The sequence below is a fragment of the Oncorhynchus mykiss genome, chromosome 28 (genome assembly GCF_057628025.1).
Source record: "Oncorhynchus mykiss isolate SJ-2025 chromosome 28, ASM5762802v1, whole genome shotgun sequence".
Classification (NCBI taxonomy): domain Eukaryota; kingdom Metazoa; phylum Chordata; class Actinopteri; order Salmoniformes; family Salmonidae; genus Oncorhynchus; species Oncorhynchus mykiss.
The window spans coordinates 19,267,611-19,286,305 of NC_143049.1; the positions used below are offsets into that span (position 1 = coordinate 19,267,611).

Below are 18,695 nucleotides of genomic sequence, written 5' to 3' on the forward strand. Positions count from 1 at the left end.
CTGGAACACAGCAGAGGGGTGACAGTGATGAGAGGGGACAGTACAGGACCGTGGGCCATTACTATGGTTACGCAACCGACCAACCAGACGAGAGCATCTGAGGTTCTGGCGGCAAACCCTTTCCCGTCTGTGTCATAACTGATTGACATAAAAACCTCAGCTAAAGCTTAAATTCCAGCCTAGAGGAACTCACTGCACTATCTGGTGTTTATTCCTGTAGGGCTCTGCAGCTTTACCAGATCATTCGGCCCATATACATTCAAACACACACAACCCCAGAGGAATCATTGCATGTCAATCTGACCTCTTCTGCTTGACTAGATGCAACTTAGGTGATATTACAAAAAGCAAGTCATAAAGTCATCTATCAGTGTGTAGAGTCATATACTGTGTGATATGTCCTGCAATGAGACATACAAAATACCAAACGGGGAGAAATACACACACACACACACACACACCAATTTCTAGTGATAAATACCAGCACAGCTTTCATGATAAAACAAAGATATCTGAAAGAGTCACGTGAGGGAAGGTGTAAGTCCCAGTATTTTGTGTTGCTCAGCAACAGCAGCCTCTGGGGACCATCAAGGTGTTGGTCCTCTCCAATGTACGTTCCATGCAGCACGTCCGCCTCCCCTCAGGACCCTTAAGTGGAGTTATGCCAACACAGCCCAAAAACCACATCCCCACTGCCCCAGCAACACCCTAGCCGGACTGGCACGGTGTCTGAGCTGACATCAGTCCTGGCACGCAGAGCATGGCAAAGACTTCCCTGGCATAGGAGCCCAGAGTTTCCAATGCCCCAGAGGATGGCACGGAACCAATGGAACCAGGGCTAACAATATCACACTGGTTTTAGAATACACGCGGAGCATCTGATCAGACAACAGATACAGTAGACTGCAGTCAGAGCTCTCACAGTCACAGGTAACTATAAATAGTTTCACTTTGAAAGTGTTGTAGGCTACACTGTATTATTTAGGTCTCTTGTCTGGTGCAGTATTGTATGATACCTCAGAAAGTAAATACGGTCCAGGCTATTCTCGGTTAAATTGAAAGGGACACCTAAATTATGTGTTTGGGGAGTTTGAACTCTCTGGTTTCAGAAGTGAACTACAAGGGATGCCCTGGGATCGCTGAGGGAGCTAAAAAACATATGGATATTCAAGACAAGTAGCCTGACAGAGGGGAAATTAGGAGCCTAAACTGCAGGCAGGGAGATAAAATACAAAGATCCTGTTGTGACACAAGGGTCCAGGAGCAATAATAACAATAAGAGAATAAAACTCTTAAAAGCAGACGCGCCGTGAGGTAGTTAGTGTCCAGACCAAAAGACTGCCAAGTCATGCCGGGTGCAATGGCTCCCTCTGTACTCTGCCGGAGGAGTAACAATGACCTTCCTCCCTCTCCCTCACTCCATCAGCACAGAAGCATGTCTGCTAGCCCGGCACTTACATAAGGACACCCTTACGTAAGGACACCCTTACGTAAGGTGCAGAATGGAGGTTAAGCAGACATTTGATGATTTCTGTTTTAGAACAGTAACTAAATAAGGCTGTGGTTGTGAGAAATTATTTGTAAAATACGTTGTACGTGACTGACATTCACGAGCATGTTAAATTCCTGCGGTTCACGAGGATGAAGGAGGGAGTTGTGTTGTTTATGTAGGAGAGATGGAACGCCCTCCATGGGTTGCTAATGGACCACTTATAAAGTATGGTGTATGTGTTCTGTGACTAATGAGTTTACACCCACACTGAATACACAAGTAATTAGCTTACACCAGCTGTTATGGTATAGTCCCAATAGGCTGTAGGTGAATGACACATAGGCCTAACGCCGGACATAACACATAAGATAATGTTCCAGGGGCTATTTCTCATTTCTAAGACATTGTTCAAGGGCTATTTCTTAGAGGCCAGAGAACTGATAAAGTCCATCATCTTCTATCGCCTCTATCGCCTGACAGGGAATCAGCTGAAGCCTCAGCTCCAGACGGTCCCTGTGGGGTTGATATGCACTCAGCTTGTCAAACCTCTCCAGTGCAACGCCACTATTTGGCAGGCACACCCAGCTTCAGCCTCCTCCACCATGAGAGTCGTGTTTCAGCTGCATACATATCTGTTCGCCGGTTATGGGATAATTGGTGTGGCAAAAAGAGAAAACGGCTTCATTTTCATGATAATGATTACTGCTGTACAGTGAGAGGAGCTGTTTTGAATTCCCTCCTGTATACACATGGCTTTCTCTCATTTTGTGCTGCTGTTTGTCATAAGTATATGTAGGCCTGATCTTTGATTCTTTACTACCAACAGATGGAGGGGGAAGCCAAATCAAAGTATCCAATTCTATATGACAACTCCGTATGACAATCGACAAAGTAAACAACAAATTACTTTGAGATTGAAGGACATGGGGGAAGGAGAGAAGGGGGAGGATTCTGGGAAAGACGTTAATGATTGATGAACACAGCAATGACTTTGTGTAGGTCAAGGAGAGGGGGCAAAAGTTCAGTGCAAGATGAATTTGATAGCACTGCATGACAACAACATGGGTTGAATCCCTTTACTCATGCTAAGATGATAGACTGATACAATAACTTCATTTAGTGTGTATTTTCCACTGACATTGTACATGCAAATATACATTACCCTTCTTGTCTTTCAAGGTAGTGTGGCTTCAGTTCAGGGAAGAACGCATGTTGAATTGTCACTACAAATCAGACATGCTAAGAATATTGACGAGATCCAACAGAAGCTAAATCAGAGAATTTTTTTGAAAAAGTACAGTATTTTTTTAAAACTTACAGTATCAAAGAAGAGGATTAGTGTACAGTACGTGACTGATAAGCAGCAAATGCTCTCATATTTCCTTGGGAAACTCTTGATCTACACAGCGGCTGACCAGAGCTCTTGCTCTAAAAGCATCAATCATTATACAGTACAGAGGAGATGCTGAAATCAGCACACACACACAGGTCTGCACTGCCAACACTGGTGTTGTGTCTTTTTGATGAGCCAGAGCTGTTTCCTCCTTCTGCTACGGTTGATGTTCCAGCATACTGCAGTCACATGCTAACCGCAGAGCCTCTATCATGCAGCACACTGCTGGAACGAGCTAACATGCTACATTGTACACTGTGTTCTGTATGCCCTTCTGAAATAAACCCCCATACTGTAGCGTAGCCTAAGGATGTTGATTTATCTTAATTAGACATCATTCAATTAAGCAGCTGTGTGGAAAAGCTGACGTCATCTGTGTCAATCAACTCCACTTTTAAAGAAATCAATGTGTTCAGTTCGGATTGACATAGAGGTCATAAAGCCTCCGAAGTCAAAGAATACCACCTTTAATCCACCCCTAATCCTAATCAATAGTTTTGACTGAATATGCATGTGAATATTTACAGTTCGAGAGCAGGACAATTAACATGCAACCGATGTTGCCAAGACACCAGAGGAGAGGATGTTCATGGCCCGGGTTAATTGACATTGCTGTGTCCTGACTTGTGCATGACTGAGTTTGTTATATTGCTCCAGTCAGGGCTATGCTAATGCTGCCCTAATGCTGTCTCCAGGCTGACACTTCTGGAAGTGACATGACACGAGGAGAGACAAAGAAAGAGAAGGAGTGTGGGAGAGACGGACAAAGACAGTGATAGTCATCTAGATGGAGAGAGGGCGAGAGAGAGAGAAGTAGAAAGGGAGAGGGGGAGATAGAGGTGAGAGAGTGATAGATGGAGAGAGAGGGAGAGAAAGGGATTGCTCTGAGTGCTTGGAGTCTGTCTGTCTGAGGTATAATGAGACTGTCTGTGGTTAGAGAGTTGGATCTGAAGGAACTGACTGGCAGGAAGGATATTATATCTGGAGTGGAGGAGACTTTTACATTTGAACTTTATCATATTACATATCACGTGTATTTGCTGGCTACTGCTGCTGTAACTTTGAGGAACAGCGTCCAATGGTAGAGTTAGGAAAAATAATATTCATTCTCTGAACTTTTTGTTTTATAGTTTTATCTCTCACTTTCTATGTTGTTATTCCTGTGCAAATTAGGAATTGCACTCAGGGGCTAAAATACCATTTGCCATCCAACATAGAGGATGATTCAGCTGTGAAAATGTGCCCTTGCAACACAATAAACCATTACAATGGAGGGTTAACCACAGTGACGGGAGTGGCCCAAAGGAGTGAATTTCCCCAAATGTTCATGACAGAGTTGTCATGAACTGTGAAGTACTTTCTTGGTAGATGGAAACAAACACAGAAGTTTTCCAGTAGCCAAAATATGTTTGGGTGAAATTTCTCTCAGATAAAATCAGGGGGAAGTTGCCACCCAAGATGAAGTTCAAGTTCAGAAAAAAATCTGTTCACAATAACATTAGTGCACAATACCACTGAATCACAGAGATCCCAAAGACTGCCAAAGAAATGGAGTGAGTTAAAATCATATTTTTTAAATACATAAATTGTCCCTCTTTGACGCCGCTCTTTGGTTCAGGTTGACCCACAAACTGAAAAGGCAATTCCACCACTTTTCAACCTAATATTCATTGTCTCCAGCACCGAACCAGTGTCTAAATACTGTATGTGTTAAGAAGAAGCTCCTAAATAATCATTCTCTGTGACATCACAGGGTAGAATTAAACATACCAAAAAAATATCTATTTTCAAAATGTGCAAAACGTTCTAGCTAAGGGGAGGGTGTTTACTTGCTCCCCATGTCACCACGAATCTCATAGTGTTTGAAAATCACTGTTTTTAAAATGCTTTAACTTTTTTGGACGACGTCATCGTGTAGACGTTTTTACTTTTCTCTACAAATCATAGATAGGCTCCATTTTCACCTGTATAGACTCTAGCATTGCACTGGAGATCATCAGAATGAGGTTCCCAAGTGGTGGAATTGCATTTCAACACAGTAGGATGGCAGCTACAAACCAAAACAAACAACACATCCACACACACACCCACGAGAGTTCAGATGCACACGTTCCCACAGGCACCCACACACACACGCACGACGCACGCACGCACACACGCTGTGGCAGGAAGAGAGCACAGTAAATAACAGGCGCTGAAGAAGGTGGTTCTGTTCCTGAACATTGTCTGGCCTGGTTCCTCCGTCCCTTAGGTCTCCTCTCTCTCCATTATTTAACACATGTACTCACACACTACATGATACATATACTATACTGTACACACAATAGCATATGTGCATGATATTGTATGCATATGAGATAAGGATAATCTGCATAGATATAAAAGAAGGGTTAAAGCGGAATCAGGGAAATCACAGAGTGTCGATCCTAAAGTTGTAAGCAGCTGGCATTAAGGTATACGTCACAATATATGCATTTACTGAGCAGAAGAATCAGCTAAATCCTCTCCCTGGATTGTCTCTCTGCTGCCCCAATTCTCTATGGGTTTTCCCATTCCCACATAGCTTCCATCCATCCTGCACCCCAGTTTACCTTTACCATCCTTCCCGTCCAGCAGAGGGCGGTAGTCAGTCTTTTCCACAGTCTCGCCTACTTTGTCATCAAAGGTCTCTTTCTCCAGGGAAGCCATGAAGTCCCTCCTCACCGGGTTGTCCGGGCCCGACTGGGGCGCCCCATCCGTGAGAGCGTCATGCAAGCTCAGGTCCATGGTCCTGGGGAGGGAGAAAGGAGGTTAGAGGTCATAGAGTATCATCATCATCATTCACATCATTATCCTCATCAGTACAAGATTTCGCACAAACCCCATACTACATTTCTCTATAGCCGTATACTGGTATGGAGGCCCACTGGTCAGAGCTTTTAATGATGGCTGATCTTGGCTAATGGACGTCACCATTTATGCACCCCACTAAATCCAGCTGCAGTCAAACCAGCCACACTAAATCCAGCTGCAGTCAAACCGGCCACACTAAATCCAGCTGCAGTCAAACCGGCCACACTAAATCCAGCTGCAGTCAAACCGGCCACACTAAATCCAGCTGCAGTCAAACCAGCCACACTAAATACAGCTGCAGTCAAACCAGCCATACTAAGTCCAGCTGCAGTCAAACCAGCCACACTAAATCCAGCTGCAGTCAAACCACTGTCTCTCTACCATGGGGGGATTCAGTCCAAAAGGTAATCTCTTAATGTGTGTGTGGGGGGGTGAAGCCGAGGGGATATAGACTAGCTGACAGAGACCATCCCCCAGCCCATAATAACAACAGGGTTTGGCAAAAACCTTACCATGGTGTATATTGCTAGTCAAAATGCATGTGGTGTTGTTAGACACAGTGGCTCTGGGAAGAGACCAGCACAGGGCTATTCTCCAGGGGCCACCCTTCCAAATGTTATTTTATTCGAAGCCTGGGATCCCGAAGCTAGCATAGGGCTCATGCAAAATTGAGCAAAGACAGAAAAATGAAGAATGGATGGAAATTATGTCACCGTCATTGCATTCATTCTCCCCCTGTAGCCTCTATCTCTCCCACATCCTCTCTCCCCCTAAAGACACAAGTGACACAAACAGTACACCACTGCAGCTAGCTGTCTTCACACTACACTAGTATCCACCACCACCACCGCAAAACAGATAATCAACTTAGCCTATTCAGGCCAACAGTATATTACCCCTATAACATGCTGTAGTTTTTGTAGTTGCGCTGTGGTTCTCAGAAGACAGCGACAGGCTATCATATGAAAGTGATTTCCAGTCGCTGTTAGATCTGATAGCCGGATCAGTGGAACTGCAATAAAGACATCCTGGAACCCCGCCACTGTGTCCTAAAAGGCAGAGAAACCATTCGGGAGTGCCGTCTGAAACACGCACAGTACCCAATGAATGGAGAGTACTCACTACATCAAAGTGTCTGCAAAGAAACCTGGAGGGGGTACGGTTTAAACTGTGGAAGTTAATAATTACCCTGGATTATCAATTCAAATGAAGGTGAAAGAGGGTAGTTATGGTTAATTTGTTGCAGAACAGCGTGTTTTTGTCTGCCTTTAGTGATCCAGCCCTGCGTGCTACAGTGCAGTAGGGGATAGAAGCCTCCAAGCTTTAGTTAGAGGGAGGACATTCTCCTCTCTTCACAGTGCACCATTTACTCCTCATAATGAGTGTATCTTTGTGAGACAGACAGCAAAACTAATACATATGTTGAGAGCTGCTCTACACAAAAGGTCTATCAGTGGCACTCACAGAAGCACAGACGCACAGACACACACTCCCAAACACACAACTTCATTATTTTTTTCCACCCGTCCCTTCAACTCACCCACTCTCTCCTCCTCCACACACGAACAAGCGATGATTGTTCTATTTCTACACAAACACACACACACACACACACACACACACACACACACACACACACACACACACACACACACACACACACACACACACACACACACACACACACACACACACACTCTCACAAAAATATCTTCATGCTGTCATTGTGCACCAGCCTGCAGATTTGCGTACGTACAGTGTTTGTTGGCCATGATTGAAACTGTGCCCCATTGTTTTGGGAGCAGCCACACCAAGTACAGTTGGACTAGTCAGATTACTACATTGACACACTGTAGCAGCCCCTAGGAGAGAGAGAATACTGCGTGACACAGAAAACTCATCAAAATTCACACAGTCAAAAATAACACATTCAGGCAGGACCACAGCAGGGTGTCAGCAGTGAGCGAGTAAAATAGCTAGATCACAGCTCAGCTTTTATGCATCCATCCAAATGTTGAAAAGACGTTTGTGTGATTATTATGCAAGGGCATGCAAACATTAGATGAATAATCCTACAACAGCCCCTGTCTCAACTCCGTCTCCTCTACAATTCCTTTTATACACCTCTCCAATTAAAGGTTCTGCTTACCTTACTTGTCTTTCTTCTCCAGTCCTTCACGTTCTCTGATCCCAATTCTAAGGTCATCATTTTTCAGACCCTCTTTCTTTCCCTTCTTTCTTAAAGGTACGTTTTTTCCATTCAAAGCCCAAGTTCTCTCCACCTCTAACCTCTCTATGTCTGTAACTCCATTCACCCACCCCCTGGTGTTCAGACAGCTGTTCAGATGTCTGCATCCCCCAGTCTGACCGCTACATCTGCTCTACAACTCCCCAGTTTTGAGTGCAACATCGGACATTTCCCATTTAAAACGAAGAAGCATAATTCTGCTTTATGCTCATATTGAGTGTAAAAGCCTGAGAGACCAGCTGGTACTGCTGCATGGGGATTAGTGCAAGCTAGAGTCAACCCTAGTCCCGCACGTCCACATGCAGCCAGGACATGTTCTATTAGACTCAATCCTTCCCTCCGTCTGTCACGCAATCATCCCCAAAAACCACAGCGGGCCTACTGTAACACACAGCCTAGCCTAACACAGTACAGAGTAACCCACAGAGTGGGCCTGGGCCAGCAGCTTGGCAGGGAATCCCTGGCTTTATCCTGCCATCCAAAGCAACAGCCTTGTTCAGGGGATGGTGTTTCTGTTTACACAAAATGCTCTCAGTAAGCCTCATTCGACACTCATATTCCCATATGTTAATTCCCCCATTTTACTGTAAAAGGCATAGTAATCCAATAGTTATGATCACCAAGCAAAATATTGTACTGTGTACTCCCCCACTTTAATGGCAGATACAGTGCCTTGCGAAAGTATTCGGCCCCCTTGAACTTTGCAACCTTTTGCCACATTTCAGGCTTCAAACATAAAGATATAAAACTGTATTTTTTTGTGAAGAATCAACAACAAGTGGGACACAATCATGAAGTGGAACGACATTTATTGGATATTTCAAACTTTTTTAACAAATCAAAAACTGAAAAATTGGGCGTGCAAAATTATTCAGCCCCCTTAAGTTAATACTTTGTAGCGCCACATTTTGCTGCGATTACAGCTGTAAGTCGCTTGGGGTATGTCTCTATCAGTTTTGCACATTGAGAGACTGAAATTTTTTCCCATTCCTCCTTGCAAAACAGCTCGAGCTCAGTGAGGTTGGATGGAGAGCATTTGTGAACAGCAGTTTTCAGTTATTTCCACAGATTCTCGATTGGATTCAGGTCTGGACTTTGACTTGGCCATTCTAACACCTGGATATGTTTATTTTTGAACCATTCCATTGTAGATTTTGCTTTATGTTTTGGATCATTGTCTTGTTGGAAGACAAATCTCCGTCCCAGTCTCAGGTCTTTTGCAGACTCCATCAGGTTTTCTTCCAGAATGGTCCTGTATTTGGCTCCATCCATCTTCCCATCAATTTTAACCATCTTCCCTGTCCCTGCTGAAGAAAAGCAGGCCCAAACCATGATGCTGCCACCACCATGTTTGACAGTGGGGATGGTGTGTTCAGCTGTGTTGCTTTTACGGCAAACATAACGTTTTGCATTGTTGCCAAAAAGTTCAATTTTGGTTTCATCTGACCAGAGCACCTTCTTCCACATGTTTGGTGTGTCTCCCAGGTGGCTTGTGGCAAACTTTAAACGACACTTTTTATGGATATCTTTAAGAAATGGCTTTCTTCTTGCCACTCTTCCATAAAGGCCAGATTTGTGCAATACACAACTGATTGTTGTCCTATGGACAGAGTCTCCCACCTCAGCTGTAGATCTCTGCAGTTCATCCAGAGTGATCATGGGCCTCTTGGCTGCATCTCTGATCAGTCTTCTCCTTGTATGAGCTGAAAGTTTAGAGGGACGGTCAGGTCTTGGTAGATTTGCAGTGGTCTGATACTCCTTCCATTTCAATATTATCTCCTTGGGATGTTTAAAGCTTGGGAAATCTTTTTGTATCCAAATCCGGCTTTAAACTTCTTCACAACAGTATCTCGGACCTGCCTGGTGTGTTCCTTGTTCTTCATGATGCTCTCTGCGCTTTTAACGGACCTCTGAGACTATCACAGCGCAGGTGCATTGATACGGAGACTTGATTACACACAGGTGGATTGTATTTATCATCATTAGTCATTTAGGTCAACATTGGATCATTCAGAGATCCTCACTGAACTTCTGGAGAGAGTTTGCTGCACTGAAAGTAAAGGGGCTGAATAATTTTGCACGCCCAATTTTTCAGTTTTGATTTGTTAAAAAAGTTTGAAATATCCAATAAATGTCGTTCCACTTCATGATTGTGTCCCACTTGTTGTTGATTCTTCACAAAAAAATACAGTTTTATATCTTTATGTTTGAAGCCTGAAATGTGGCAAAAGGTCGCAAAGTTCAAGGGGGCCGAATACTTTCGCAAGGCACTGTATGTATCTATCCTCTGACTGCCAACACCAGATGACTGACTAACATAGCAACACCTACCTAAAGACCGTTGATCTGTTGCACTAGGGTTGATGATCGGTTTTGTCAAACCGATTTGAACTGAGGAAGTTATTAGTAGTAGGAGTCACCTGATTACAGTACTATTGGCCATTCAGCTCTAGATCTGTATATGTTAAAGTGCAGGGAGTGCTGCAAGAGCTGAGCATTATGGGTCATCGACTCAGTGGACCATAACAGTGATACTATCAGTGCCAGAGCACAGTTAAGATAAGCACAGGTGAACTAGTCACTAACTCAAAAGGTCAAAGGGCCTTTTCTACTATTACACATTTTGTTTTAGCTTGTGGGTTATTTCATTTGGAAAACAGGTGCAAACTGCAGTTCAAGCACAATATTCAACATATCTCATTCTTTATACAGTCTCATTCATCAATAAACCTCAAAATAATATAATTTCATAGAATATAATACAACATGTGACAATTATTACAATATTTTTTTTAACTTAACATTTATTTAACTAGGCAAGTCAGTTTAGAACAAATTCTTATTTACAATGATGGCCTACCCCGGCCAAACACTAAACCGGACAACACTGGGCCAATTGTGAGCAGTCCTATGGGTGATACAGCCTGCATTCAAACCAGGTACTGTAGTGACGCCTCTTGCTCTGAGATGCAGTGCCTTAGACTGCTGCACCACTCGGGAGCCCAGTGCTAGAGGCGTCACTACAGACACCCTAGTTCAAATCCAGGCTGTATCACAACAGGCCGTGATTGGGAGTCCCATAGGGCGGCGCACAATTGGCCCAGCGTCGTCCGGGTTTGGCCAGGGTAGGCTGTCATTATAAATAAGAATTTGTTCTTAACTTACTTGTCCAGTTAAATAAAGGTTTAATTAAAATTTAAAAAATAAATAAAAATAGCACTGAGATGCAGTGCCTTAGACCGCTGTGCCACTCAGGAGCCCAATGCTGAGACAATCTATTTATTTGATCGTATATAAGATTATCAGTCGGCAACATTTGAGCTATTTCTAAAGATAGGCTGTGGCGTGCATGAAGTGATTATCATTTTATACAGCAGGATCAGATATATTCCATGAAGTGATTATCATTTTATACAGCAGGATCAGATATATTCCATGAAGTAATTATCATTTTATTCAGCAGGATCAGATATATTCCATGAAGTGATTATCATTTTATACAGCAGGATCAGATATATTCCATGAAGTGATAATAATTTCATTCAGCAGGATCAGATATATTCCATGAAGTGATAATAATTTTATTCAGCAGGATCAGATCTATTCCATGAAGTGATAATAATTTTATTCAGCAGGATCAGATCTATTCCATGAAGTGATAATAATTTTATTCAGCAGGATCAGATATATTCCATGAAGTGATAATAATTTTATTCAGCAGGATCAGATCTATTCCATGAAGTGATAATAATTTTATTCAGCAGGATCAGATCTATTCCATGAAGTGATAATAATTTCATTCAGCAGGATCAGATATATTCCATGAAGTGATAATAATTTCATTCAGCAGGATCAGATATATTCCATGAAGTAATTATCATTTTATTCAGCAGGATCAGATCTATTCCATGAAGTGATAATAATTTTATTCAGCAGGATCAGATATATTCCATGAAGTGATAATAATTTTATTCAGCAGGATCAGATCTATTCCATGAAGTGATAATAATTTTATTCAGCAGGATCAGATCTATTCCATGAAGTAATTATCATTTTATTTCAGCAGGATCAGATCTATTCCATGAAGTAATTATCATTTTATTTCAGCAGGATCAGATCTATTCCATGAAGTAATTATCATTTTATTTCAGCAGGATCAGATCTATTCCATGAAGTAATTATCATTTTATTCAGCAGGATCAGATCTATTCCATGAAGTAATTATCATTTCATTCAGCAGGATCAGATCTATTCCATGAAGTAATTATCATTTTATTTCAGCAGGATCAGATCTATTCCATGAAGTAATTATCATTTTATTTCAGCAGGATCAGATCTATTCCATGAAGTAATTATCATTTTATTCAGCAGGATCAGATCTATTCCATGAAGTAATTATCATTTTATTTCAGCAGGATCAGATCTATTCCATGAAGTAATTATCATTTTATTTCAGCAGGATCAGATCTATTCCATGAAGTAATTTTCATTTTATTCAACAGGATCAGATCTATTCCATGAAGTAATTATCATTTTATTTCAGCAGGATCAGATCTATTCCATTAAGTAATTATCATTTCATTCAGCAGGATCAGATCTATTCCATGAAGTAATTATCATTTTATTTCAGCAGGATCAGATCTATTCCATTAAGTAATTATCATTTCATTCAGCAGGATCAGATCTATTCCATGAAGTAATTATCATTTTATTCAGCAGGATCAGATCTATTCCATGAAGTAATTATATTTTTATTTCAGCAGGATCAGATCTATTCCATTAAGTAATTATCATTTTATTTCAGCAGGATCAGATCTATTCCATGAAGTAATTATCATTTTATTTCAGCAGGATCAGATCTATTCCATGAAGTAATTTTCATTTTATTCAGCAGGATCAGATCTATTCCATGAAGTAATTTTCATTTTATTCAGCAGGATCAGATCTATTCCATTAAGTAATTATCATTTTATTTCAGCAGGATCAGATCTATTCCATGAAGTAATTATCATTTTATTTCAGCAGGATCAGATCTATTCCATGAAGTAATTATCATTTTATTTCAGCAGGATCAGATCTATTCCATGAAGTAATTATCATTTTATTTCAGCAGGATCAGATCTATTCCATGAAGTAATTATCATTTTATTCAGCAGGATCAGATCTATTCCATGAAGTAATTATCATTTTATTCAGCAGGATCAGATCTATTCCATTAAGTAATTATCATTTTATTTCAGCAGGATCAGATCTACTCCATGGTCTTGGTCTGTGTTAAAGAAATGTTTGATGCGAAGTTGGCACCACTCTGGATCTCAAATCAGAAATGACCGTTTCCTTTTAAAGTCTTTATCTTGATTTCATTCGTGTGATTTATGTAAAAGCAGTTACTCTTTATAATGTGGTGTTATTACGTTAAGTGAGGGGGCTGGTTCCCCGACCCAACAGGAATTTACTGTAATGTCAGGGAATAAATAGTAGTTTGTTATGGTTACAGTGATCAATCTTTTCTTTAACACGAGGGTGTACTGGTCTCAGATGTCCCTTAATGTGTTAATGTGTTGCCAGGTCTCCTAGTGTTTGTCATGAGTCAGCGTTTTTATATCTCTCTCATGCATGATGGGCACCATCTCTGGTTACTGCTGACATAATGCTTTGTCGCTCTGTCTCATCCTCTCAGGGGAGACACACACATTCCCTGAAAACAGTCAACCAGTCAGTCACTCAGTCACTCAGGTAGGCCTTAGTCAGAGCACAGTGGTGAGATCTGTATTTACCCCCAGTGTGGACATTCACCTAAATCAACTGACTTGAGGACTAGCTGTGAAGTGTGTGTGTGTGTGTGTGTGTGTGTGTGTGTGTGTGTGTGTGTGTGTGTGTGTGTGTGTGTGTGTGTGTGTGTGTGTGTGTGTGTGTGTGTGTGTGTGTGTGTGTGTGTGTGCGTGCTCATGTGCGCGTATGTGTAAACTATAAAGGCTGCATGGGAATACAGGGTCTCTGTTCGAACACAGAATACAGTGATACAAGTGGTAGGCTATTGACTCTTTGCTCTTAGTTGAACTTTCAGGGATTCTGGCATTTGTGTTGCTATGTAAACTGTCAGGAATCATAAATTCCTGTTTAAGTATGTTGAGCTGAAGATGGGATGCTCACCTGACACAGTCCAGTCCATTACAATGGCTCCTGACCCTGGAGTTACTGACCTGATGGTCCTCCACTCATTGTAATCGGTTCTACTCTCTCATTTAAACTCATATTTTTGCTCCTCTTAGAAATACACACACGTATCCTTCCTTAACAAAGTCTAGCTTTCAAATTACAAATGTACAATCTCTTAGAGAATCATGTTGGAGTCATAACACTCAGCATGAACAAGAAGGTATCTCAGAATATATAGCAATGATATAACACCTCTGTTATTTACTGTGACACTAGCAATGAGTAACAAGAGTAGAAACCACCTAACTACACGGCTCCTTGACATTAGTCATCTAGGAAATATTTCTCCAAAGAATCAATTTTCAAACGGAGCCACAGTGGCATCTAATGGGGATGACATCATTCACTCTCCCTTTTTCTACTCCCTTGGATTCTTCTCAAAGACCCTGGCTCCTTGCCCTCCTTGCCCTCCTCATACAGCACCTTCACATTGCCTCTATTGTGAAGTTCTCTGGTGATGGGAAGACAAGGCCACTGTGGGAGAAAAAGAGGAGGGCTGGTGTCCTCATAGATCACAGTCAGTGGACAGCATCTCATGGTGGGGATGATGAAGATGGTTTATGACAGGAAAGCTAGACATCACCACAGACCAGCAGACCTTGACCTGACACCAAGACCACGCAGCGGACGAGGAAGCCGCACACCAAGGCATACTGAGCTTCCCCCTTCAACAAACATATGTTGTCGCTTTGGATTTACCTCACTTTGCTCTCATAATGGGGGATCGTTTTTACGGAAAATAGCCTGTTTTCATTTCACACGGAGGGGTTTTCATTTGAATATCCGTTGGTGACTGAGGAGGAGCAATGGAATGATGGACTAGATGGAACAGGACTATATATTAATATATATAATTACTAATCAAATCCAGCAAACTGTTATGGCTTTCTTCACTTCAAACAGTCTGAATGACAACTTAAATATTTCACTGCTCTTCTGTGACTGACAGAATCATTAAATAATAATGATAACATACAGGTCTCTAAGGCTGTGTGTTTACACAGCCTTAGAGACTTCGTCTTTCATGCTCAAATATCTCTACTCTACAATGACAGTTTGGAATCTGGAACAGAACGGTCTCAAATGTCTGCATGGGTCCAGTGATCTAACAGCCTCTTCAGGAGTAGGAGATTCCACGATGTCATTGTAGAGTAGAGATACATGAACATGAAAGACAACATCTCTAAGGCTGTGTTTACACAGGCAGCCCAATTCTGATGTTTTTCACTAATTGGCATTTTGACCAATCAGATCAGCTCTGAAAGATATCTGATGTGAAAAGATCTGATGCGATTGGTCAAAATCAGTGAAAAACATCAACATTGGGCTGCCTGTGTAAACACAGCCTAAGAGATGTTGTCTTTCAGGTTCAGGTATCTCTACTCTACAATGAGATCGTGGAATCTCCTACTCCTGCAGAGGCTGTTAGATCACTGGACTCATGCAGACATTTGAGACTGAAAGTTTGGTTCTATATTGGTATTTCGTACAAAGCAAAGCAAACTTCAATACCTCACTGGAGTGCTTTCCGCTGTACCACACATCTCTACTCATAGTACCATGGCAATCTGTATGGTATGACTGTCCGGCAAGTCTTTGGGATCAGCCTCTGCTTTGCTTTGTGAACCTTCATGGACAGACACGCTGCTGTGCTGTCCCAGTCCATCTAGCTCTGTCTCCCATAATCTGTTAAGGATTGCACTTTAATCCCATCATTCCAGAGGACTGAGAGAGATACATTTCATGGCATGCATTAGGCCATCTCTACTAATCCAAGCATGCCTGTCTACTTGTCTGTCTGTGCCATATACAGTCATTTGTCCTTATGTCTGTTGTCTGTCTGCCGGGTCCATTTATCTATAGTGCGTCTTTGTCTGACCGTCTGTCTGACTGACTACATAAATCGTTGTTGTGTGACAAGGAGCAATACACCTGAGAATAGAAATCTAAACAAGGCAAAGAGCATGGTCTAAGACGACTGCAGGACGTTACAGAGGGCATAGTTCACATGCATACAGAACCATGATTGCACAACACACAATAGGCCTACCTACATGCATGGTACGGCTACAGTCAAGAGAGAGGGGCGCTACACAATACACATTGACGGAGAACAATGTGCCCTAATCCACAGCACAGATACAGCATGTAGAGGGGGCATTGTGTGGTGTTCGTCGTTTCCCGCAGGGATGAGCGTTCTGGCAGTGCACTCTTTAAGCATCTATCATTGTTATCTTAATTCATTATTATGTCGAAGCTGCATAATATCACATTTATGTAACGACGATCAATGTCAGCTCTGTTGGCGTGGACCTATATGCGATGCGGAGGACACCTGTCTACAGTCAGCATCCTTTGGCCTTAACTCAACTGCGGCACCACAACAAAGAGAATGTTCTGCATTGGTCGTGGTGGGAGTGAATCAAACACGCCCACTGTGGACAGGTAAACATTAATTTGGGTACATCATGTGATATTGTATCAACAATGAATAGGGCGCATTAGCGTCAGTCAACCAGACGGGAACTGTGTATATTGTGCATATTGTACGCTTCTTGCTACGTAATAAACGTGTAACCATTCATCAATAATTACTACATGTCTGGGGCATGGAACAATCTAGCAAAACACACAAATATTACCACCCAGACAATCACCAGACCTGTAGCATTCCAGTCAATTGTCATTATTCATAATTTTACTCACCCTATGCTGTCTCTTTTTGATCAGTTCTCAATGGTTCTCGTGGATGTCGCTGGTTGAAGTCTGTTCCACCTTCTCATACAGTGCGCTTCACTCACTGACCGCAGGAAAACAGCCCACCTCCTTCGCCCCGCTCAGCCTATCACAGTCGAGAAGTGCTGCCGTGTTTTTCGTTTGATTCTCTATGTTTGACGCAGAGATTGTCAGCGGTGCACATGATTGCATCCACGCTCAGGATTCGGCACCGCGCACCGGTCCTGCATAGATGCCGCCCACATCTGTTGAAGGACAGCTGTTGTGATTGTGCAGAATGAATAATAGTCTCCATCCCTCCACGCAAGTGACGAAATTTGACCAATCATCGTTAACAGTAGATAACAGTTATGTTTACACTGTATGGGCACGATACGTAACCTCCTGAATGGTAATATGGAGGCAATGGCAATGGCAGTTGCGCCTTTTGCCGCTAGTCTCACTCAAATATATGCAAGGTTAGCCTACATTCCGTAGTCTCTCTGTTCGTCGTCACAATGGAAACATAGCCTGTCTCTCTCAGCCCGTTATTATGAAATCTAATTAGTGTTACAGGCTCATGTGTAACTTTAGCCTACTCTCCCGGATTAATGGTCTGCAGCTGTGTTGCTTTATCGTGGGGCATGTTGCCCTGACCTCAGTGACACTAATAAAAACCTGTCTCTCTCGGTTAATGCGGTAAACAAAGTCAGACCAGCTAGGCTTTAAAACATTTAAGACCATGACACAAGAAGAGACCTCCGATCCCATCCCACTGCTGCCATCCAAACAGATTCACGTGCTGTGCTGTAATGCAGTGCTTCCTATACGATTAAGAGGTTACAGGTCTCATTTGATTTGGAATATAATCCCTGGCAGATAATCCCTGGCCATTGTTGGACCAGCCAAATCTAAAGTGCCTTTCATCTATAGTTATGCTGTTGCTGTTTATATATAGGCCTACACCTGTTCCCCTCTGACTTTGGTCTTGTCCATCCATCATGGACTATGCATGATATACAGTGCCTTCAGACAGTGACTTTTTCCACAGTTTGTTACGTTACAGCCTTATTGTAAAATGTATTAAATAAAAAATATTCCTCAGCAATCTACACACAATACCATATAATAAAAAAGTGACAACAGGTTGTTAGAAATTTTAGCAAATGTATAATATATATTTTTTAAATACCTTATATCGCTATATGACTCGAAAGTGAGCTCAGGTGCATCCTGTTTCCATTGATCATCCTTGAGATGTTTCTACTTGATTGTATTTGTCTTTATTTGTATTTCTTAGGGATCGATCCCCATTAGCTCCTGCTGGGGTCCAAACACACCAAAGCACCCACATTACATATACAACTAAAGATAAAACAGTGAACTATGTTTGCACTGAATGAGCTAAAGATAAAACAGTACATAATTTAACATCCCTACACCACCACATATCCACAACACAACATGTTCAATATCACCATACAACAATATCACAATGTGTACGCATGCATGTGTCTGTACCTTTATGTGCGTCTCTTCACAGTCCCCGTTGTTCCAGAAGGTGTTTTTATACCTGCTTTTTAAATCTGATTCTACTGCTTGCATCAGTTACCTGATTGGAGTCCTCCTCATCAGAGGAGGCTGGTGAGTAGAGATATTGGAGAAAAGGATCATTGTAATGGCTGAACAGAATGAACGGAACGGTATCAAACACATCTACAATGCATTTGGAAAGTATTCAGACCCCTTGACTTGTTACATTACAGCCTTATTCTAAAATTGATTCAATAGTTTTT

The 18,695-nt window shown here is 42.0% G+C and overlaps 1 protein-coding gene across 1 annotated transcript in view; it reads right to left on the reverse strand.

The window, feature by feature from the left end:
- Positions 1-17,401, reverse strand: part of LOC110508665 (uncharacterized) — a 56,580-nt gene extending 39,179 nt beyond the window's left edge. Inside the window, exons 1-2 of the mRNA XM_090224745.1 lie at positions 16,891-17,401; positions 5,477-5,655 (exon numbers count right to left, since the gene is read on the reverse strand). Of these exons, the coding sequence (XP_090080871.1) occupies positions 5,477-5,651 (175 nt within the window). The 5' untranslated portion in view covers positions 5,652-5,655; positions 16,891-17,401. The remainder of the gene's footprint in view (positions 1-5,476; positions 5,656-16,890) is intronic.
- Between the last annotated feature and the right edge of the window lie 1,294 nt (positions 17,402-18,695).